This window comes from Nilaparvata lugens, chromosome 1 (assembly GCF_014356525.2).
Source record: "Nilaparvata lugens isolate BPH chromosome 1, ASM1435652v1, whole genome shotgun sequence".
In the NCBI taxonomy this organism is placed as follows: domain Eukaryota; kingdom Metazoa; phylum Arthropoda; class Insecta; order Hemiptera; family Delphacidae; genus Nilaparvata; species Nilaparvata lugens.
In genome coordinates, this window is record NC_052504.1 from 83,799,832 (window position 1) to 83,824,085 (window position 24,254).

Sequence of the window (24,254 nt, forward strand, 5' to 3'; positions counted from 1 at the left end):
TGTAAATATTTGTATAAATTAATTTTTCTTAGGTTCTGTCGCCAAAATCTGTGAAACTGGATCATCTAGTCGACCAAATGACTGATTATTACAATACACCAGAGAACAAAGAGCTTCATACAATTAAGCAGGTAAGATAAAAATTACTACAACCTTGTATCAGCCACTGTTTCTTTAAACTAGGAAGAAATAAGCTATTTACAAAATATATTGAAACTCAGGTTATAAAGTCAGCATCTGATTAAAATTGATTTGCTATCCTTGCTTGTCATTAGACAAAGCAGATAACTCTATCCTTTTCCACCTCCGCACTGTTTTCGAATCGTTTGTTGTCTATGAAGAAATAATATTGAACTGCAAAAATATTGTATCTCAATTATGAACATTAATTATTAAATCATATATTCCCGTGCTGACAAATAATTTTTGAATAGTAGCGCTCATCGAATTTCCATCTAGCTTTTTACCCTGTTGTCAATATTTGCTGTAACAGAAGTATTCGGGGTGAATTACAGCATTTAATTTGGATTTTTGTTTAATAATAATTAGAAAATATATTTTATTGACTAATAGAATATATATTGAGATAAATATGATCATTATCAACAAGAACCAACTATATAATATTATCAGATATACCGGAATAACTTCAGACCGGAATCACAGCTATCTACTATAGAAGGCGGTGGTAACAGAAATTGTTAAAAACAAAGAACTTATCTCTTTAATGTCTTTGGTTACAAACCACTCTCAGTCAGCACCGTTTCGCGCATGCGTTAGTAACGGTTTTTTCCCGTTCCATTCAGTCAGTTCTTTGAATGTAATGTTCTTTGTGATGATGGTTACTGAGCACTGTAACTGGAGCCAATCGTCATTCTATTTGATGATATTATTATCCAATGATGATTTATCATTGAATTCAATATAATAATCAATATATTATCATTTATTTAATAAAAGAAAGAGTACTTTTAAAACATATAATTGATAAAATATAACGGTTGTTATTTAAATGATGTTGAAAAACACTATAACTAAGTCAGCATATTGTCATTTCAAAGCAAAAACCTAACCCCCCTACCACCCCTTTTACATTTAAAACATCAATAAACATAACTTTTGGTAAAAACCTCTAATCCCTTCCAGCATATTGCAATTTCAAAGCAAAATCCTAACCCCCTGACCTATCTTTCCACCTTTAAAATATCAAAAAGCATAATTCTACCTGGACCCTAGCCCTTTCTAGCATATTGCAATTTCAAAGCAAAAACCTAGCCTAACTTTATGGAACATTATTAAATATAACCTAAAAAAACTTAACCACTAACCCCTAACCCTTTCACATTTAATAATTTAGAATTCAAAGCAAAATCCTAACCTATCCTTTCACATTTGAAACATCAAAAAACATAACTCTACCTGTACCTTAGCCCCTTCTAGCATATTGCAATTTCAAAGCAAAAACCCAACCTATCCTAATGAAACATAATAAATATAACCTAAATAAAACCTAACCCCCAACCCTTTTACATTTAATACTTTAGATTTATTCGTCATCTTCAGAACAAAACATAAACATGTGGTTCATTTTCTAGAGCTAAACATAATATCCATTTTATGATGCGCATGTTGAATCTTGCCGACACGCAATCAGCTGGTATAGTGAGGTCCACGTTGTAATGACAGTGTAGGAAGATAGAAGAAAAGGGTTGCCAGATCTCAGCCTTGCGTCCAAAACAGCTGATACTGATATATCTAATGAATTTAACTGTTGATTATTTTTGAAAATAGTTAATCATATTTTATTTGTCAAATATATTATTCTTTAAGATGTGATAATAAATTTTCATGATTGAGATGAAATATTTTGTCAATTAGTTGAATTTCTACATTGTTGATATACGATGTGGCAACATCGCAATGCGTGAAAGAGATAGCGCCATCTGCTTTGTTGAACGATAGACAAGGATAGCAATACTATTGCAAAACATACACTACCATTATAACGTGGACCTCACTATAGATAATCAAAGAATACTTTTGACTAACTATGTGATAACTGTGACTGTTGCTGTCCGTTACTCTGTTTCTGTGACAAAGAGAAGCTGCTAAAATTGGTAACCCTACCGTCCTATCATTTCCACTGACTGTACCGTAACGTAAAGCTCACCATAGATTGATAAAATCATGAATAAATTACCCTTTTATTTAAAACATTTCAAACAACTAGTTTCGGCCTACTTTGGCCATTTTCAAGTTCAAATGCAAGAATGTTCTTATTCATTTTAATAAAGTAGCCCATACAAGTGAATCGATCTCACTATAGATGTACAACACAAAATGACGTCAGAAAAGTCATGGTGCTTGCAAATGAAAAACACCAACGATGTTTTTTGAAATTTCAGTCAAAATCCTTCAAATTAATTTCTTATTAAATTTTAAAACTTAGAATAGTCATTCATACTATGAAAGCACTCATTCATTAAGAATACTTTCAGTCTATACTCATATAGTTTTCAAACAGCAAGACGTGCTCAATATCTATTGCCTGAGTGGAGTATTCCTGCATAATGAGGACTTTTATTTAATGAAACAGGAACCAGATTCTATACTGATTTTTATGTACCTAGAAATTCATTAGAGTAATCATCTTATATTTTTCTATTCAGATTTAATATCTAGCCGTATTATCTCTATTTCTCATATACTATAGTGAGGTCCACGTTATTATAGCAGTGAAGAAAGATGGGTGAAAAACGTTGACAAGTCTCTCCATTTTGCCACTGACTGTACACAGCTGTTACTCAATTCATCCATTAAATTTAATCTAATAACAATTATCATTTCCTTGATAAAATAATCAATTTAATGCCAAATTGATCAAGAAAATATATTTTTTAATAATTTCATAATTCTATTCCAATTTCCTTTAATAACATCAACATTAACGGATGAAAGCGCGCTTCCGGTGTGCGCATTCTAACTTACTTGGATGTACCTTACTTGTAACTGCGCATTGTAACTTACTTGTATTCAACCAGATGATTTTTAACTTTGGAGTCGCGGCGCGCCTTCTGTGTGCTTTGAGCTTAGGCCTACCTGTTGACGAGATATCTTGTAAGGCCCAATTTACATATAGATAGATATGCATTACGTCTGGTTGGACAAAATGACGTCAGACAAGTCAAAGTGCTTGCTAATGAAAAACACCAATTATGTTTCTTGAAATTTCAGTTAAAATTAAAAACCAGTAAGTTAGTCTTTGACTAAATTGCAAAAGTGTAAATAGTCATTCAGATTATAAAAGCATCCATTAAGAATACTTTCAGTCTTTACTCATTCATCCTCTCAATCTCCGTCAATGGTTGAATGGAAGTTGGTATCCAACAAAGCAATCTAGCACAGCATCGTAATGCACATGCGTAGGTAACGTTTTCGTTGGATCTGTTCCGTTTCCTGTGATTATTGAGCAGTAACGGTGACTGAGCAGATAAGTGTGTGATTTGTGTTTGATGATGTTTATTATGATGAACTGAGAGCCTGCCTGTACCTCGGTATCTAGTGTGCAACGGTGGAGCTGATTTGGCGATCTGATACAATCCCTGTGTATCAGCTGCCATGAAAACTCGATGCCGTGAAACTTAACAAACTGAATGGCTTAATTTCCCATTATTTGTTTTATATTAGTATTGTTATTTCAAGAAATTGTCAAAATAGGTACTTGAAATAAGACGAATTAAGACCATCCGGCTTTGAGTGTTCGTTTATTAAAATAATATACTTACAGGGCGAGCCATATGAGTTTTAAGTTCTTTTCAATTGAATTCTACAACCATTTACCACAAAATATTCGTGGTTTGTCTGGCAATAAGAACCTTTTTAATAAAATAGAGGTTTATAATGTGACTAAATATTTTAGTTGTAACGTTGACTTGGAATGTATGTAATTGTTTATTTGTATTAGTTTGGTTTCCTTTGAATTTATATTGTTGTCGACTTTCTAATACACTATTTTGTATTTTGACAAGGCAGATTCAAATCGTAAAGTGTTTGTCTATGGCTATAAAAATATTTGAATTTGAAATATAATAATACAAATAATAATAATAGTGATAAAGCTCTTTTTCAATCCAGAAGAACATGATAATATATGAAATCTTACAATAGTATTTATTTATTATAGCTTAACTTCCAGAAAAGTGCCACATGCTTCATCCCAATACGGTTCACCAAAAACACAAAAATTATACAAAGTTGTGACAGACCAAAACAATGATTATTATGATTATTCTAAATAGCTAAATCAACTATATTATTCTTTTACGACTGGAGGTGAAGATTATGACAGTTATGTGTTGACTTATGCATTGTACGTGCTGTGATGCAGTTGGAGGTGGGGCAAATAGTGGCGGCGCCGTTTGCGTTCGACGAGCGGTGGTACCGCGCCGAGGTGTGTGGCGTGAAGCAGGACGACTACGAGCCGAGTGCTAGCAAGGTGTCGCTCTACTATGTCGACTATGGCGATGAGGGTGAGCAGCCTGCCGCCAACCTCTACCAACTGCGCACTGATTTCCTCACCCTCCACTTCCAGGCGATCGAGTGCTCTCTGGCCAGAGTCAAGCCCAGGTAAGGTCAGCGCCACACTCTCGTCAAGCGGTGGCATAGTAGCCATCCACTCTCGTGCTTGTCCTTATTCTACGCACTTGGCAAGAGTGTGGAGGAAATCTTTGTCACACACGCTCAATATATTGTTCGATCCTATAGTGAGATTAACGTTCATATTTTGAAAATGAGATTCCACAATTCCGTAAAAATCTGATGTGGCGCATCACCTGACGCTAGTGTTCCCGCGCATCTCAAGTCTACTATTCAACGATTTGAGCTAGCTGGAGACACACGAGGTCTGCTATCTCTTCATAGTGAATGATAAAATAGAATCAACAGTTTGCAATTGGATAATCACATTTTCTCAAATTTCGAGCTTATTTTTAATTTTAGGTGAAAAATTAATGTTACTGAACATTAATTGTAGAGATTCTCATGCTCAATCTTTCCCACTCGAAATTTGTTGTTTAAATTGTATCTGAAGCCTGATAATTGAGAATCTAAAATCAAACTTTGTATTGATGGGGGCGGATCTCCTGGAATTTTTCGTGTCGGATACTTATATCGTAAGGACCTTAAGTTCCAAATTTCAAGTCATTCCGTTCATTGGGAGATGAGACATCGTGTACACAGTCGCACATACACTCATACACACACACATACAGACCAATACCCAAAAACCACTTTTTCGGACTCAGGGGACCTTGAAACGTATAGAAATTTAGAAATTGGGGTACCTTAATTTTTTTCGGAAAGCCATACTTTCCTTACCTATGGTAATAGGGCAAGGAAAGTAAAAAGACTTAGCAAAGCAGTCTCTCTGTAAATAGTTAAATTAAAATATGCTTACTGATTCTATAGTAAGATTGACGTTTTACAGTCAGCGAAAATGATAGGATGGCATAACAGCCACTGAAAATAGTTGAATAAAAATGTGTTTTATCAGTTGATTATAAGGCCCTTGGAAGTCTTAACTGGGGTTTACAAGTCATAAACTTGTTAGCAGTAACATTCTAAGATTAGAAAAACTATGGTACCAAGTTGAGAAATAAATACGAAGCTTGTATACCTAAACCAAATAAAAGTCACTTCATGAATGTTTTTCTTATTTAGCTCCAAAGTTCTACAATCTACTGCCGTTGAAGATAAGGTAATGTAAGATACGATCAAGGTTTTTGAGAGATGTCAAGATATTTGTAATGGAATGTGAGAATATAGATAGCTTTTTTAGAATTCTCATGTAGCCTAATAGCCTAACTTGTATATCATAATATTGTTCAATATTCTTCGAAGCTCATCGATAGTGTTATGTAATATGTGACACTTCATATGCGACTGTCGGCCTCACTAACTACTTTTAGCGCTAGTTTTGTAATCAATTTTTAAATCACCATCTCAAACAGGTCTAGTACCTCGAGATGCAAATACTCAGTTGGCATTTTATTTTATAATAGTATTTTCCCATGTCGTAAAATTTATATTGCTTTTATTATGTATTTCTAAGATGTTGTATTTTTTATTTCTGTGAATGAAAACATTTAATTTCAATTTCAAGTTGATTTGGATTTAAAATTGATTGATTAGATGATTTTTTAAATCATGAATCTATTTTTATAATATATTAATTCAAAAATACACAATTATTTAATACGTCATTTAGAATGATTGGGGGAGTACCAACAGGCACAGCCCAAAACTGTTCCTCCTTCAAATTTTGATTCATATACTGGACCATAAAGGAGGTTATGTTTCCTTCACTTATAAGTGTTTGTTCAATGTTCAGTGCAAAAACTCTGAATTGGGATTAAATAGTTTGTAGTTAATTAATTATATTTCAACATAGTGTAAACAAATTGGCTACAGTTAGGAGTGGGAAAAAGATATAGCTATCTGCTTTCTCTAATGACAAATAATGTTAATCAGATAATAATAATAATAATAAATATACCTTTATTTGAACAAATAGACAAGTTAGAACACATCTAGATATACATAATTATAGTAGGCTTTTAACTTGTAGAATGACAGCTCTGAATGACAGATGCTGACTTTGGTACTTAAATCTCACTACCGATTTTGTCTAGTCGATAGTTTTTAAATCGATTTGTGTTGGTTTTGCAGAGAAGGTGGTGAGTGGTCGAGGGAAGCGACCGACCTGTTTGAAGAGCTGTGCCATGTGGCTCTGTGGCGACCTCTAACGGCGCGCGTCGTCAGCTACGACAAAGCGGACAAGAGGCGGGGTGACAGAGAGGGCAGTCCTGTGCCCGCCGTCGACTTGTACGACCCTGAAGCGGTACCTACCTCACTCATTTATAATATATATTATAATATACAGAGTGAGTCATATGTATGGGAACCCTTCAATAAATCGGAGACTGTTGTAGATATATTACTCTAACTTTCAGGATAAGTTACAGGTCAAATACTCTACCTTTTGACGAACAACTGAATTTCAACCCCTCATAAGGGGGTGACTTAGGGGTTGTAACTCGAATATTTTAAATTTAAAGACCCATTGTGTGGTACATAATTTTAAAGGACTTTTTAATACGAGAAAGATAACATAAATTTAAATGTTTTATGATACTTGTATTTTGTATCCAAAATGGCGGCTGATTGAAGATTTAGTTTTTAAGGAAATGAGGGGTTGTAACTCAAATATTTTAAAAGTTAATACCCATTGTATGATATTTCATTTTTAAGGCCTTTACAAAACAAGAAAGATGACATCAATAGAAATGTTCTATGATACTTTTATCCAAAATGGCCGCTGATTGAAATTTTAGTTTTTTAAGAAATAATTGATAAAGTTCAATCAGCCGTCATTTTAGAAAAAATTATTATAAAACATTTTTATTGATGTCATCTTTCTCGTTTTGGAAATGCATTCAAGAAGATGTATCACACAATGGGTGTTTACATTGAAAATATTTGAGTTACAACCCCTTATTTCCTTGAAAACGAAATCTCCAATCAGCCGCCATTTTGGATACACGTATCATAGAACATTTTTATCGATGCCATCTTTCATGTTCTAAAAAGGCCTTTTAAATGATGTACCACACAATAGGTGCTTACATTCAAAATATTCGAGTTACAACCCCTAAGTCACCCCCTTAAGAGGGGTTGAAATTCAGTTGTACGTCGAAAGGTAGAATATTTGAACAGTAACTTATCCTGAAAGTTACAGTAATATATCTACAACAGTCTCAAATTTACTAAAGGTTTCCCATACATATGACTCGCTCTTTATATATACAGGGTGTCCCAGATAAGGTGTAAACCCCGGCTACCATAGATTCTACATGCAATTTGCAACAAAAAATGTTCAGTAAAATTTTCTCCTATCGACCTTCGTTTTCGAGATTATCGATTTTTCGATATTTTTCAAGTAGGCGTACTTCCAGTCATTAAATCGTCAATATCTCAAGAACCATTGGTCTTAAGTGAATTTTAAGGACATCGTTGAAAAGAGGACAAAATTTCATTGAGGTATAAAACATGCCAAAGTCGATTATTGAGTAGTATTTTTTAGCGGTCAAAGTTGAAAAAGAGTGATTTTTGAAGTTTTTTTGAAAACTTCAGACACATTTTTCTCGATTTTCTTCCCAAGGTACGAAATAATTTTTATAGCGCAAAAACTTCCTTTTTTGATTATCTTTCGAATGAGACCAAATACAGGTGTCTAGCTCAAATCCTCGAATCAGAATTTCAGTTTAAGTTCGATTTTTTAATTTAAAACGAGACTTATCTTGTTTGAGTGTGAATAATTGTCTACAATTTGATAGCTTTGTGTCGAGTGATTGAGGGCGTAATAATACTTTTTCTAGAGGAAATTTGGCTGAGAAATTCAATGAAACTGGTTATAAGTTCGTATCTGCAATTGTTATTGAGATACAAGTTGAAAAAAGTTCAAAGTCCAGTTAAAATCTAAACTTTTCAAACAGTTTTTTCTTGATTTTTTCACAATAACAATATTTTTCCAATAATGAAAAAACTTTGCCATTTTATAAACTATCGAATGGGTATAAATTTTCCAGGAAAATTTCAAAACTAGAGTGTTAAAAAATGAAAATTTTCAAGAAGAGCACCTCAGAAACAGCTTTCTTGGTGATTCCCAGGTAAAACATGTGTTAAGTCTGTGACAAAGTTCATCCTCTAATGAATAAAATTAAATCCATTTATTTTACATTAAAAATACCTGAATATAATAATTATCATGTCATGTAGTATTCTCTGTGGCCTAATGATAGGCCTACCTGTTTTGTGCTCTCAATAACTCTTATTATCTGTCCCATTCTAAACATAGGCCTACATTGAATATTAGAAGGTTAAAAATATATTAGTTAATTTTTTTTAATTTTTATTATAAAATTATCATGAATCATTAACATCAATTGGAAGTATTGTGGATATAGTCCATATGAATAATCATTGTCCATTGATTAAATAAACTTGATATACTGTATTCAACGAAATTCAAAATATTCTCCATTATTCTCTTTGCACCTTCTACTACGTTGCAAGATACTCCCACTTGCCCATCTGACTTCGTTGGGCCTCGTTCTGACGTCATCGAATGATAATTGGATTCTTTGTATCAACTCCTCTCTACTATTCACAGGTTCACAATAGACTTTGTTCTTTATTACTCCCCAAAAGTAATTATCCATAGGTGTGAGGTCGGGTGATCGCGGTGGCCAACTCACTGGTCCACCCTCTGCCAATCCACCGCCTAGGGAAATTATTATCCAACCACCCCCGTACATTTCTTCCGAAATGGGACGGGCAGCCATCCAGTTGCAGCCACATATTCTGCCTCAAATCAAGAGGCACGTCTTCGAGCAGCTCGTGAAGCTCATTCATAAGAAAGTTATGGAAAATTTCTGAATTTAACCTTCTTGGAAAAAATGAGGTCCAATGACATACTCGCCAATAAGACCAGCCCAAACATTCACTGAGAATTGTTTCTGGAAACGATGTGGTCGTGGTGTATGCGGATTTTCAACTGACCACGTATGCATATTATGAAAATTCACAGCACCACTTCTTGTGAATGAGCTTTCATCCGACCATAAAATTTCCGGAATACGTTCACCAAGGATCCAGTCGCAACTAGTATTCCAGCCGCCCGCCGAATGCTGGAACGTGGATTTTCCTTAAAATATTGTACAACACGATCATTTGAAGCTTCAATCATTGGAGCAGGTTTTTCGCGTCTATCAGCTACCCCAACCCCCTTCCATTCCTAGATCTTTGCATCAACTTAGAAAGGTGATGTAAGAAGGATGTTGTCGATGAGGGAAGCGTCTTCTGTAAAGTCTCACCGCCTCTTTTGAGTCGTATGCACATTCTGCATATACCAATATCATGTCTGTATACTCAATTGTGGAGAATTTCATGTTGATAACGATAATAAACACGGACACTTGATAACTTATTGAACTAGAATAAAAAGAAGACTTATCATACTAAAGACTTATCTTGTTTGAGTGTGAATAATTGTCTACAATTTGATAGCTTTGTGTCGAGTGATTGAGGGCGTAAAAATACTTTTTCTATAGGAAATTTGGCTGAGAAATTCAATGAAACTGGTTAGAAGTTCGTATCTGCAATTGTTATTGAAATACAAGTTGAAAAAAGTTCAAAGTCGAGTTAAAATCTAAACTTTTCAAACAGTTTTTTCTTGATTATTTCACGGTAATAATATTTTTCCAATAATGAAAAAACTTTGCCATTTTATAAACTATCGTATGAGTATAAATTTTCCAGGAAAATTTCAAAACTTGAGTGTTAAAAAATGAAAATTTTCAAGAAGAGCACCCTAAAGACATCTTTTCTTTGCTTTAAATTCATACCATTGAGATTCAATTGAGTGAGAAGAAAAATCAATCTGTTCATTAATCAGCTGCTCTGATAGAATAAAAAGTTTTTCTAATGCTCACCCAACAATAGAGACAATTCTCGCAGTCATTGTATGAAAAGTAACGTGCTTCCAGTCGGTCGATAATGATGTCTTTCCAGTCAATAGTCAAGTTTTCCCAGTTCGTTCGTTTTGTTGTCCTGAGTTATTAAGTCTAGTTTTTTCATTAGTGTTTGATTTTTCCAATTCAATATTTCAGTTTTGTTGTTTTCTGTTTCCAAGTTTATATTTTAGTTAGAGTAATTGTTTTCGAGTGTAGTTTGTTTGAGTTTTTTTTTTAGTTTATTAGTATGATAAGTCTTCTTTTTACTCTAGTTCAATAAGTTATCAAGTGTCCGTGTTTATTATCGTTATCAACATGAAATTCTCCACAATTGAGTATACAGACATGCTATTGGTATATGCAGAATGTGCATACGACTCAAAAGAGGCGGAGAGACTTTACAGAAGACGCTTCCCTCATCGACAACATCCTTCTTACATCACCTTTCTAAGATTGATGCAAAGATCTAGGAATGGAAGGGGTGTTGGGGTAGCTGATAGACGCGAAAAATCTGCTCCAATGATTGAAGCTTCAAATGATCATGTTGTACAATATTTTGAGGAAAATCCACGTTCCAGCATTCGGCGGGCGGCTGGAATACTAGATGCTTCGAAGACTACAATACATAGAGTACTGAAAAAAAATCTAAGGCCGTTTCGTGGCAGGACTTGAGTAATGCTGATTTTGAAGCGAGAATAAGATTTTGCGACTGGATCCTTGCTGAACGTATTCCGGAAATTTTATGGTCGGATGAAAGCTCATTCACAAGAAGTGGTGCTGTGAATTTTCATAATATGCATACGTGGTCAGTTGAAAATCCGCATACACCACGACCACATCGTTTCCAGAAACAATTCTCAGTGAATGTTTGGGCTGGTCTTATTGGCGAGTATGTCATTGGACCTCATTTTTTTCCAAGAAGGTTAAATTCAGAAATTTTCCATAACTTTCTTATGAATGAGCTTCACGAGCTGCTCGAAGACGTGCCTCTTGATTTGAGGCAGAATATGTGGCTGCAACTGGATGGCTGCCCGTCCCAATTCGGAAGAAATGTACGGGGGTGGTTGAATAATAATTTCCCTGGGCGGTGAATTGGCAGAGGTGGACCAGTGAGTTGGCCACCGCGATCACCCGACCTTACACCTATGGATTATTTCTTTTGGGGAGTAATAAAGAACAAAGTCCATTGTGAATCTGTGAATAGTAGAGAGGAATTGATATAAAGAATCCAATTAGCATTCGATGACGTCAGAACGAGGCCCAACGAAGTCAGACGGGCAAGTGGGAGTATCTTGCAACGTAGTAGAAGGTGCAGAGAGAATAATGGAGGATATTTTGAATTTCGTTGAATACAGTATATCAATTTTATTCAATCAATGGACAATGATTATTCATATGGACTATATCCACAATACTTCCAATTGATGTTAATGATTCATGATAATTTTAGAATAAAAATTTTAAAACATTATCTAATTTATTTTTAACCTTTCAATATTCAATGTAGGCTGGGACAGATAATAAGAGTTATTGAGAGCACAAAACAGGTAGGCCTATCATTAGGCCACAGAGAATACTGCATGACATGATAATTATTATATTCAGGTATTTTTAATGGAAAATAAATGGATTTGATTTTATGCATTATAGTGGATAGAAAATATTCATTAGAGGATGAACTTTGTCACAGACTTAACACATGTTTTACCTGGGAATCACCAAGAAAGCTGTTTCTGAGGTGCTCTTCTTGAAAATTTTCATTTTTTAACACTCAAGTTTTGAAATTTTCCTGGAAAATTTATACTCATCGATAGTTTATAAAATGGCAAAGTTTTTTCATTATTGGAAAATATTATTACCGTGAAAAAAATCAAGAAAAAACTGTTTGAAAAGTTAAAGTTTAGATTTTAACTCGACTTTGAACTTTTTTCAACTTGTATTTCAATAACAATTGCAGATACGAACTTCTTCCAGTTTCATTGAATTTCTCAGCCAAATTTCCTATAGAAAAAGTATTTTTACGCCCTCAATCACTCGACACAAAGCTATCAAATTGTAGACAATTATTCACACTCAAACAAGATAAGTCTCGTTTTTAATTGAAAAATCGAATTTAAACTGAAATTTTGATTCGAGGATTTGAGCTAGACACCTGTATTTGGTCTCATTCGAAAGATAATCAAAAAAGGAAGTTTTTGCGCTATAAAAATTATTTCGTACCCTGGAAAAAAAAATCGAGAAAAATGTGTCTGAAGTTTTCAAAAAACTTCAAAAATCACTCTTTCTCAACTTTGACCGCTAAAAAATACTACTCAATAATCGACTTTGGCATGTTTTATACCTCAAATAAATGTGAAATTTTGTCCTCTTTTCAACGATGTCCTAAAAATTCACTTAAGACCATGGTTCTTGAGATATTGACGATTTCATGACTGGAAGTACGCCTACTTGAAAAAATCGAAAAATCGATATTCTTGAAAACTAAGGTTGATAGGAAAAAAGTTTACTGAACATTTTTTGTCAGAAATGTCGAGTAGAATCTATGGTTAACGGCTGTTACAACCTTATATATAATATATATATTTAAATATATATTTATATATAAGGTTGTAATATACAGGCGTTTCAGAAGTAGTGTCGAGAATTTTAGGGTATTGTACCTGGATGCTAGGAGACTACAAATGTCATATTTGAAGTGTCCAAAACTCAGCGGTTATCCTTATAGCTGCCATTTTGTTTTTTTCACTTAAAATTTTTATCTCAAGAACGAAATGTTGTATTGGTCTGAAATTGGCATGAATATTATGCTATAAAGACTCAACTATAAAAATAAAAAAAAATTTTTCGTTGAAATTTTTCAAAATGGCGGCCATTTTAAATTTTTGATGGCGAATATCTCGAAAACCGTCCATTTTACAGAAATTTACAAGAGACAAAAAAGTTAGCAAATTTTTTCACGATTCCAATGATACCTAATTTATTAAGATTGGTCGAAGAATAACAGAGAATTAATTTTTTTCGTACTGCATGCATGACCACTTTTCACCATTTAAAGATCAATATTAATTTTTTAATTCCAGATGTATTTAAGATGAAGCTTTGAAACTCGGTATGGCTCCATATGGGCAAACAGATGATTTTACAATGGTTTTCAGATGATAATGTTTGTCTTGTAAAAGTATTGTTGTTTCATTAAAAGTAAAGAACCAGATGTAGTGCTTCCTATTTCTTAGTCTCACGTTTCCTAGGTCTTATTTCTATCTTAAATTTCCAGTTTCAATATTTTCTTACGTTGCTTCTACACAAATTTAATTATTGTAATGGAATTTAGTTCGCTGGAGTACACCGATATTCACTTCATGTATGGAGCAGCTCTTGGCAATGCGACCGAAGCAAGAAGAATGTATGCAGCTGCATTTCCAAACCGCCGTCTCCCTTCCGACAAGGTGTTCACAAGAACTCACAATCGGCTGAGAGAAGTTGGTTCATTTGAACGGAACAGGGTAATTGCTGGTATGTTTTCTTGTGAATTGTCATAATTGTTTTATTAAAACATTAATCATCATTTTTATTTTTGAAACTTAATTTTCTCAATATTTAAATAATGATGTTTGATGGTTCATATCATCACCCTTTCAACAAAAATATGAGAGAATTATTAATATGAGAGTATTGAATTATTGGACTCCTTACTTTATTATTATGACATATCCCTAGTGGTAACTGTATACCGTACCATGTTGTTCACCCACTGAAAATATCCCAATACCAATTAAGACATAATACTGTCTCAATTGATGTTTATGGCTTTTTCAATTATGTCAACAATATAATGTTATTCATATTTTACAATACTATTGTACAATAAATGAATAAATAAATAAAATCAATATCCATTTCATTTTAACCTTCGGTTACAATAACTGACGTGTACAACGAAGGTTACAATAAACTAACAAATACAATGCCAGTTATGATAGCTGACCTGTTGTAAACCCCAGTCGATACCGCACCATTATCATTCGCAAACAATAATTTTATGTATTTTTGTATTCTCTACAAAAGTACGTGGAGATCTAATTATCGAGCCGATCACCAACAAATGCCTGACGTGTATTGCAACGGAGCGAGTCGATGTGGTCTAGAAGTGAAGTGCGACGGAGATGTGTGTGGCGTTTTCTCCATTGGCTACGAGTATTGGCTGGACTCCAACTCACCACACTGCCCTTCGATAGCCCCGAATCAGAAGGAGGTATGAGGCGTCTTTTTACATTCTAGATACTTACTTGATACTTAATTGTTCGTCGTTGGCTGGGAAAACCATATTTTCTTGACACTGTCAAGGAATATCACAAGGATCGAGTTTTCAAGTTTTCCGAATTAATTGGACAAAAAACGTCTATACCGCCGTTTCCAATATAGTATTTGAGAAAGTAACAATTTTATTTGAGAAGATATCAATTGTATTCAAGAGAAATCAAATGAAAAAAAGACTAACTCACGTTTTTTTGTCATTTGTGGTGAATAAGTAGATGAAACAAAAAATGTAAATGAGAACATTCAATAATTATTGTAGTTGAGAAGCTATCGTATGCAATTGAGAATTGTTAGTTGTAATTTAGGAACATTGATATTATGTTCAAATGAGAAGCTATCAGCAATTGTAAAATGAGAATAATCCACTTGACTTGCGTCCTGTTTTCTAACTTAGCATCATGTTGGCCTATGTTTTAGAGGAAGTTTTTTATTTCATTTATTGACACACTTTACAATTTACAATAATAAATAATACACAAAACATTACAAAACAATAATATAAAGTGGTTAGGTAACCTCATTTGAAAAAACGTGTTGAGGCACCATCACACTGAAAATAAAGAAAGAGTAGCTTAGAGCCTAGCTAAAATATATAAAACTTGATAAATGTTTATAATACAGAGAAAAAAATATGTTGAAGAGTACTAAGAGATAAACTGTCCCTTCATAAATGTATCATTCACTGCAATATGATAATATCAAAAATACAATATAAAAGTAACCATACTATCTAAACAGAAACTCAACATCTTCTAGTGAAAACAACCAAGATTTCAATTCCTTGAGAAAAATTCTTAAATTTAAACTAGAGGACACATGGAAGGTAGATAATTATAAAACTTTAAAGCACAAAAGTAAAAAACCTACGAAAAGCTTCAACATTAGCCTTCAACAGAATGACCTTATTTTGAAATCTCAAACGACTAGAGTAAACTCTAGCATTACTTTGAACATTTCCTCCCCTAATGAAAAATATTCTTAAAACTCTAAAGACATATAAATATCTTAATGGCAAAATATGAAATTGTTTAAAAAAAACCATTGCATGTTCCGTTCTAGGTATCTGATAATTTTCTTTTGTGCAACTAAAAGTGTATTGATATTTGTGAAATAAATACCTCCCCAACAAGTGATCCCATATTGTAGCTTACTTTCAATAATGGAAAAATAGATCAACCTTAATACATTTACATGGCAAATATTCTTTAAGTAGTAGAATGTTCTTATAGCAGATAACATATATTTATTAATAGAGTTAATATGCTCATTCCAATTACAATTTTTATCAATAAAAAGGCCTAAATATTTGATTTTATCAACTTGCTCAATAAGCATACAACTATGACAATTGTTATGAAACATTACAAGTCGATGCAATATTGAAGTGGAAATCGATGCTATAACTGAAGTGGTGAATCATCATATTTATGAAACTTGAATACTATTTGCAAAGCTCGAGATTTGTTTGGTTTTTTATCAAACCAATCTATTAAAATGTATTTCTGCATAACAATCATTTCAAATAACCAATGGAAGCTAGATAAATAGAACTGAGGACTTCTGATACTGCGAATATTGACCGAAGATCTAATATAGCAGAAGGAAATTTTTGAAGAATCTTCCATCTTCAACCTTATTAAAATGTAATTTGCCACTATACGGGCAAGTCTCAGGAAAATTGCAAAAACCCACTTGTAATCCTTCGTTGTATTATTTCATATGTATTTGTAATTCAGTTGAAACCGTTCTGGGGATGTGTTGATAAAATATTGTTGCATTTTGCTTACAGCGTACATTAGATGCGTCTCAGATCTTAGCTGTGGTGCAGAAGTGGTTGCCAATTATATGAAGAAAAATCCATATGTAAGTAAGACAACATTTAGATGTAATAAAGCTCATACCCCCATTTTTTGCAAGAATACATTTTTTACTTTAACACTGGTAATGATTGTAAGAATTTGATTGGAGCAGATTTGATCCGAAAATTCAACTTACAGTACCATTTGTAAATTATCTATGGACAAAAATATAGAAAAGATGAAATAATTGTTAAGTTTGAAAATATTATTCATCAAAATAATTATAAATAGGCTAATACTCCTTATTAATCTTTATTATTTTTATTCTATTCATTTATTTATTTATTCAATGATACACAAAACACAACTAGAAATTTACAAGATATAGATGTCATTTTGTGACACTTGATAATTTAATTAATATTACGTTAATAATATAGTAAATATTCACTTTAATCATATTTTTTTTGCGTATTACTTCTGTGAATAAAGACTTGAATTATTAAGAAATAGGTAACACTTCATTTTTATACCTAGAACGTTCTTTTTATAATGTTGTAAATGTACACTATCACTTTGTCCACTGTATTACTGTATTAATTCATAGGCTCTATGGATTAGTATGTTATTTACAAATCTCTTTCAAAAGGCTTTCAATCGCATTTGCAAATTCTAAATCATTCTTGGTTTTTTCAGGATTGCGATTCAGATGGCTTAGTGACTTGTTGGGACTATGCTGGATTACACAACAGGGGAAAGTTGGAATGCGCAGGATTTTGGGATATCGATTTCGAAATGAACTATAAATCCTGTATGGATAATTCAAGTATGATCTTAGACTTTGGAATCGAATAAAAATATAATTTTCAAGAAACCATTGATGAGATTATTTTTTATACAGTACTGTACCTCATCATAATATAATTATTGTAATTTATATTTTTCCATAAGTAATTTAATTCATTATAGGTAAGTAGTCATTGCATGTTCACACAGTTTGCTAAGTAACATTTATAGCTACACAAAAGTTGTGCTTCTTACAGCTATAGTGAGGTCCACGTTATAATGGCAGTAGATAAAGATAGAAGAATAGCGATGCCGATTCTCTGCATTAGTTAATTATATTCTACACTGTCAAAAACATAATTAGCATCGTTGTGGACCTAGAAAAGTATAGTACCACCAGCTTTGTCGAATGATAGACAAGGATAGCAAAGCCAAAGTTGATCAAATACTGTCATTATAACGTGGACCTCACGTATAGATGCGTAGTACCATAGATGTGCGGTACCATATTTATTACAAAATATTATTTTGTATCTGTGATATTTTTATTTTTGGCAGCATTCATATTGTGTACAATTGAGTTGGTATCAGATGAATTGAATAATAATTTATTTGTTGGTCTATAGTTAATACTTCCATCCTCTAAATAACTCATGTAGCTTACAATAAGTATTTGGCCAAGAACTGTACTGGTTTGTTAATGAGTGCAGATTTAGCGAGAGTGATTTGAATCCATTATTATGCCCAGATTCACCAATCTTGGTCAAGACATTTGAACATGGTCAAACTGGGAACGCTATGTGTGCACTCAGCACTGGAATAATAGAAGATAGAAGCTTTCCTGCTATTGTCATTATTATGTCATATGAATTATATAGAGTTTTTCAGAAGTAGTTTCGAACATTTTAGGGTATTCTTCCAGGATGATAGGAGACTGCAAACGTCCAAAACTCAGCGCTTATCCTTATAGCTGCTATTTGGTTTTTTTCACTTGGGACTTTTTATCTCAAGAATGAAATGTTGTATTGACCTGAAATTTGAAATTAATATGTATGCTATAAAAATCAACTTTGAAAAATAAAATAAAAAAATGTCTATGTTAATATTCAAAATGGTGGGCATTCCAAATTTATGATGGCAAATGTCACGAAAACGTCCACTCTACAGAAAATTTACAAGACACAAAAAGTTAGCAAATTTTATCAAAATTTCAAGGATACCTTATTTATTAAGATTGGTCGGAGAATAACAAGAGAAATTAATTATTTTCGTACTGCATGCATGACCACTTTCCACCATTTGAACATCAATATTGAATTTTCAATTCCAATTGTATTTAAAATCAAGCTTTGAAACTCGGTATGGCTTCATATGGCCATACAGCTGATTTTACAATTGTTTTTCGGAGGATCTTGTTTGTCTTGTGCATGCATGTAGTACGAAAAGAATTAATTTCTCTGTTATGCTTTGACCAATCTTGAAAATAAAGTATCCTTGAAATCTTGATAAAATTTGCTAACTTTTTTGTCTCTTGTAGAAAAAATTTTCTTTAAAGTGAATGGTTTTCGTAAATTCGAAATTAAAATTTGAAATGGCCGCAATTTGAATATCAATATCGATTTTTTATTTTATTTTTTAAAGTTAGTCTTTATAGCATAAATATTCATGTCACATTTCAGATCAATAGGCTCAAATTTCGTTCTTGAGATGAAAAGTCTTAAGTGAAAAAACAAGGCAGCTATAAGGATAACCGCTGAGTTTTGGACACTTCAAATAGGACATTTTTGTAGTCTCCTATCATCCAGGAACAATACCCTAGAATGTTCGACACATGCTTCTGAAACACTCTGTAGAAACTAGCAATAGGTCACTGTAAGTATAATTATTCTACAAAGACACAGATTTTCAAATAACACATTTTCAAGTCAACTCCAACCACTAGAATGGATTAATTTGTGAAACATCAATCCTTTCACCCTACTAAAAAACGTAAACAACATTTATGTAACCTTAACCTTTAAATGAGATATTATTTGGTTACAAATAGCGACGATATGCTCCTGCCAATTCAATTATAGTTTTTTTTTTTTAAATGTAATTTTGAGTGATACTATCATTTATTGCCTTTGTCTATCTCTCATCTCTGCCACTTTTATCGATAATTTGCCATTACTGTCCTGACTTGATTTTAAACTAATACATTATTTTTTGTAGTCTCCTATCATCCAGGAACAATACCCTAAAATGTTTGACACTACTTCTGAAGCATTCTGTATAATTATGAACACTCCTATTGACCGAGCTTGATGGAACTGCATCAGTGATTCAAGAGTTTTAAATCTAGCGCCTTTTTACATGGCGTGGTCATGGCCACCTATAGTAATTAGAAAATTATAGATGGCTATGCCTGGGGGAAATTTCTAAAAATTAATTTTTGTTTCTTATGAAAATTTATTGAAAAACCGTTCAAGAAGAACAAAAAATTGTAAAAAATTATTGGATGACTGTATAAAAAATTAAGTATTGTGTAGATATTTTGAAAAGCCAATTTTGATAAAGAAGGCACAGGAATAGCATGATGAAAAAACTTGTCAGCTGTTGAACGGTTTTGTGGTGTGGCTGTGAATTTGGATTTTTTGAGATGTCAAATAAATGCAGAATGCAAATAATATAGATAGAGAGAGTGTGTAAAAAGAAGACCGAGAAGTGAAGAAAAGGGGGACTGATAAGAAAGGAGTGGGTTTGAATGTATTAAGTTGAAAACAATATTGTGACGTGTTAATAATTTCCAATCCAATAATATATGTTTTTCAATTTTAGGCTATTAATAGGGTAAACCGTTTCGTTTTTAAAGTATTAAAGGATTCTATATTTGGTTGAGTAAATAGGCCTACTTGTAGTGCTGTAAAAGAAATATCAATTATGTTCAAGAAATTGAAAGATAAGATAGCTGAAGAGGTGAAACAATCTCCGTTAAAATCAGTACAACAACTCGCAAGTGTAAGTGTTAGAATATTCCTTGCAAGTTTGCCTTCAGTACCTATACTTCTAAAAAGTAATTGATCAATGAATTATTACATTACCATACATGCTAAATCGCTTGGTTTAAAAGTAGGCTAGGTACCATACATGAAAACAAATATTTGAGGTTAGGAAGATTTTTGCAACCTTATAAATTTGTTCTATTTATGTGAAACTTGGGCAAATCTCATGTATTTAAATTATATAGCTTACAGTTCTGCTTGGGCGTTCAAAAATGTTCCACTACATTATTGTTTCAACTCGGTAATTTCTAAAACAAATTATAGCCTAGAACTGTAACAATAGTTTAGAGATGTAAGATTCAGTAGTTTACATTGATATTTACGAATAGCCTGTATTAAACAAATCTTATATCATCCTCCATAATAGAAATATATAAAATATTGAAGATGCCAAAAAATTGGTTCACTTTTAATAAAGAGGTTGCCAGCATTTGTTTCAAAGTTAAAAATTGTCATTCAAGTAGAGGCTTCCAGACAGGAAACTCCGTAAGTTTAACATGAGGGCTTGAATGCTCACGAGATATTAGAGAATGCTGGCCAGTGCAGAACGGAAACTCCGCCGCCGTTGTATCCCTACCTCTGTATGCCTTCTCTGCTGCGCATGTCCCTCCCAAGTCAGAAGTTATTTTGTTCAGAGTATAGTTGGGGTCTAAAAAAAATCACAGTTTGAAGCGTATCTGTTTCATGATGGATACTACCCTGACATGAGAGCATAATGTTGACATAATTATGTAATAAACTGTCAGCAGTTACATTCTTAATGCACAATTTGAGAGCTCTTGTCTCTCTGAAGTACCTTGTCACGCGTGCAGAATATGTGTAGGAGCACACCTTCCAACACAGGATTGAGTTCCAGGAGACAACCCTTCTCCAAGGGAAGATACGCGATGACTCTCCGGGCATCCAGACTATTGGGAGGACCAAAGAAGTAAAGTAAACATAATACTGTCTCTTTTCATGGTTTCTCACACGTATCACCTATGGTATTGTGCTGTGAGGTCTTGCTGGTGGCTGCAGAAAAATACTACTACAAAAAAAGCTCTATCCATAGATAAACTATGCTGATTTTAGTATTTTATTGCTATAAATTTAGTATATTTCCAACTCACAGTAGAAAATTGATTAAAAACTCATTAATTCACAATCTTCTGGAAGAGGCTCTTAGAATTCAACAAGTGAATCATTTTGTTGCTACTTTTCAGGCAGTAGTTTCGCCCTCCAGCAGCTCAGTGTTTGAACCTTCTTCGAATGATCACTTCTGCATTGATGATGACGACGAAGATAATCAAGGTAGGTAGTGAATTTTAATACTAATCGAATTTCAATATTTTCTATTTCTGTATTCTTCTCTAATGAAGATAATTACTGTGTATATTGAAAAAACTGTATCAATATCATCCAAAATAGATGGTCTTAAAAAATACAATATATTTCATTACAAAGAAGTTTAAACTTCTTCGTGTACATCTAACTTATTGTCACCTAACATTCAACAGTCATGGTCTGTTGATACTATCCAGTATACAGTACGGTAGTGTACTTAACATCCGAATGACTTTTAAAGTAGAACAATGTTGTGAGAAATAAAATAATTAAGTTAGAAAGGGTAGGATACTTTGATTTTTAATGTTTATGTAAGTACAGTAGTACTCTAGTGGACAACTAGCTTCATTTGAAGTAGAATGATGAATTTTATTTTAAACATTGCCACCATATCTAATAATGTAGGTTTTGTAATTTCTCAGACAGATACACCAAACTAAAATGATGAATATTGTATAAAATTTTGCCACCTAATAAAGTAAGTTTTGTAATCTCTGCAACACACATCAAACTAAAATGTTCAATTTTTTATTAAACACTAGTAGGTAACCCGTGCTCCGCAAGGGTCTTATTAGAAATTTGTCAAACTGGAAACTTGACGAACTGAAGTCTTGAAGAAATGAAAATTGGCCTGTAACCATCCTCGGTAAATCAAGAATATATAATACGCTAAATCTCAAGTTGATCAGTCCAGTAGTTCAGACGTGATGATGCGTCATTTGTGAATTTCCGATCCCGAACGTGTATAAGCCAATTCTTTATTTTATTATATTATATTATAGATTACAACCCAATAATATAAGTTTTGTAATTTCTGCGAAAGATACGCCAAAGAATTCGCCGGCCAAAGCTGGTGGGTTCACCACGGTGAACCTGCATGGACAAACGTCATCAGTGGCCTCTCCTCTGGATGCGTCCTTCTCGCACGACACCAGCACTCGCTCCCGCAAGTCGTCCGTCAGCTCAGTGACCAGTGATGCCTCGTCGTTCTTCCCACGCTATGAACCGTCATCCAACAGTTTTCATCTGCAAGTAAGTTATTTTTGCAACACAATATCTATCAAAATTATGAAAGGAACAGGTTTAGGCTGTGCCTGTTATTCCTTTCCCATTCATTCATGTGATTTGTGTGTTATTAAACGATGAATAAGCGTGAATCTTGATTACTATTCGTTCTGTGAACATTGACCTCACGCAGTTTTTTTATCCTCTAGTATCTGATGTCACCTGTTTGAAATGTTAACAAACTCAGTTTACGTTTGAACTTGTATTCCATGTGATATAATTAATTCATCCAGTTACGTAATAATCTTTCCATCTGATGAAAATTAATTTTTTACAATCAAGATATGATAATTTCTTCAGCATTATTCAGTTCATTTAATTATTTTTAATCGACTATCAAATAGTTTTTTTTTCAAATGTGAGAATATTGATACTGTTGGGCACGCATAATAATACCATGACTGCAAAACAAAATATTGAAAACAAAGGCCTTGAAGACGCATACCTCTTTAAGGTATTTGAAACTATAGACCTTATAGAATAGACACATCTTCTCCAGACATCTGTGTAATTCACTTGTCTGCTGATTGATTATGAATAATTCTATAGTCTGATTAATCCTATCTTCAGAGTAGATGATATATAAAGCGATATCGGAGTATGGAGGAATTCCTTTTCTTTTCATATTATCCTTAAATGAAACATTTCAAAAACCTTGTATATACATCGACACGCTGTTGAAAAAAGAATATTTATTTACTTATACAATAAGTATACATTATCAAATGATAGGGAGATGAAAAATAAGGTAACCTTGTGCAATTCCTCTCCCAAATTTAGATAAGGTTACATATAGTCCGAAATAGGTTAAGTCTTGTAGTTCTTCAATTCACAAAACTTTCAGTCCTCAAGTATTTTCACAAAGTAGATTTTCAAATTTATTTGCTTCAAAACTAAACATAGAAGAAATATTTCACATTATTATAACTAAAATAGAAATATTCACATATAAAAAATATTCACATATTCCTGCCAAATCACATAGAATTCTATCAACGCGTTTGGCCGTAATCGCGTTACATACATTCAGACTGACAAAATAAAATCCGAGTTAAAACATAGACCACACTACGTTTGGTCAATTATTTCGAGAGAAATAAGATTTGTATTGATAACAAAATCAATGTGTGTTCCACACATTCAGGGAGTTAAAACAGGCTTAGAAAACTCATTTACGCCTTTTCGCAGCTTGGAGGGGTGCTGACTGTGGGTCAGTGTAGGACGGTTTACTTTGCCTACGTGCAGTCGTTGCTCCAGTATGGTGTCCTGACGTGGGGGGGGAGTATCGGCCGCCGCGCTGCATCCACTACCTGTCACACAGAGATCACTCATCAAAATAATTCTAAATA

At 33.2% G+C, this 24,254-nt stretch overlaps 2 protein-coding genes and 1 pseudogene across 2 annotated transcripts in view; all 3 read left to right on the plus strand.

The window, feature by feature from the left end:
• The window catches only part of LOC111062052 (tudor and KH domain-containing protein homolog), a 38,338-nt gene extending 28,843 nt beyond the window's left edge, over positions 1-9,495 (plus strand). Inside the window, exons 8-11 of the mRNA XM_039443359.1 lie at positions 33-131; positions 4,388-4,626; positions 6,727-6,923; positions 9,281-9,495. Coding sequence (XP_039299293.1) covers positions 33-131; positions 4,388-4,626; positions 6,727-6,923; positions 9,281-9,495 — 750 coding nt within the window. The remainder of the gene's footprint in view (positions 1-32; positions 132-4,387; positions 4,627-6,726; positions 6,924-9,280) is intronic.
• A 2,029-nt stretch (positions 9,496-11,524) lies between these two features.
• On the plus strand, positions 11,525-17,564 carry LOC120355090 (annotated as a pseudogene).
• A 2,508-nt stretch (positions 17,565-20,072) lies between these two features.
• Positions 20,073-24,254, plus strand: part of LOC111048425 (golgin subfamily A member 4) — a 32,232-nt gene continuing 28,050 nt past the window's right edge. Inside the window, exons 1-3 of the mRNA XM_039443506.1 lie at positions 20,073-20,473; positions 21,720-21,807; positions 22,664-22,872. Coding sequence (XP_039299440.1) covers positions 20,396-20,473; positions 21,720-21,807; positions 22,664-22,872 — 375 coding nt within the window. The 5' untranslated portion in view covers positions 20,073-20,395. The remainder of the gene's footprint in view (positions 20,474-21,719; positions 21,808-22,663; positions 22,873-24,254) is intronic.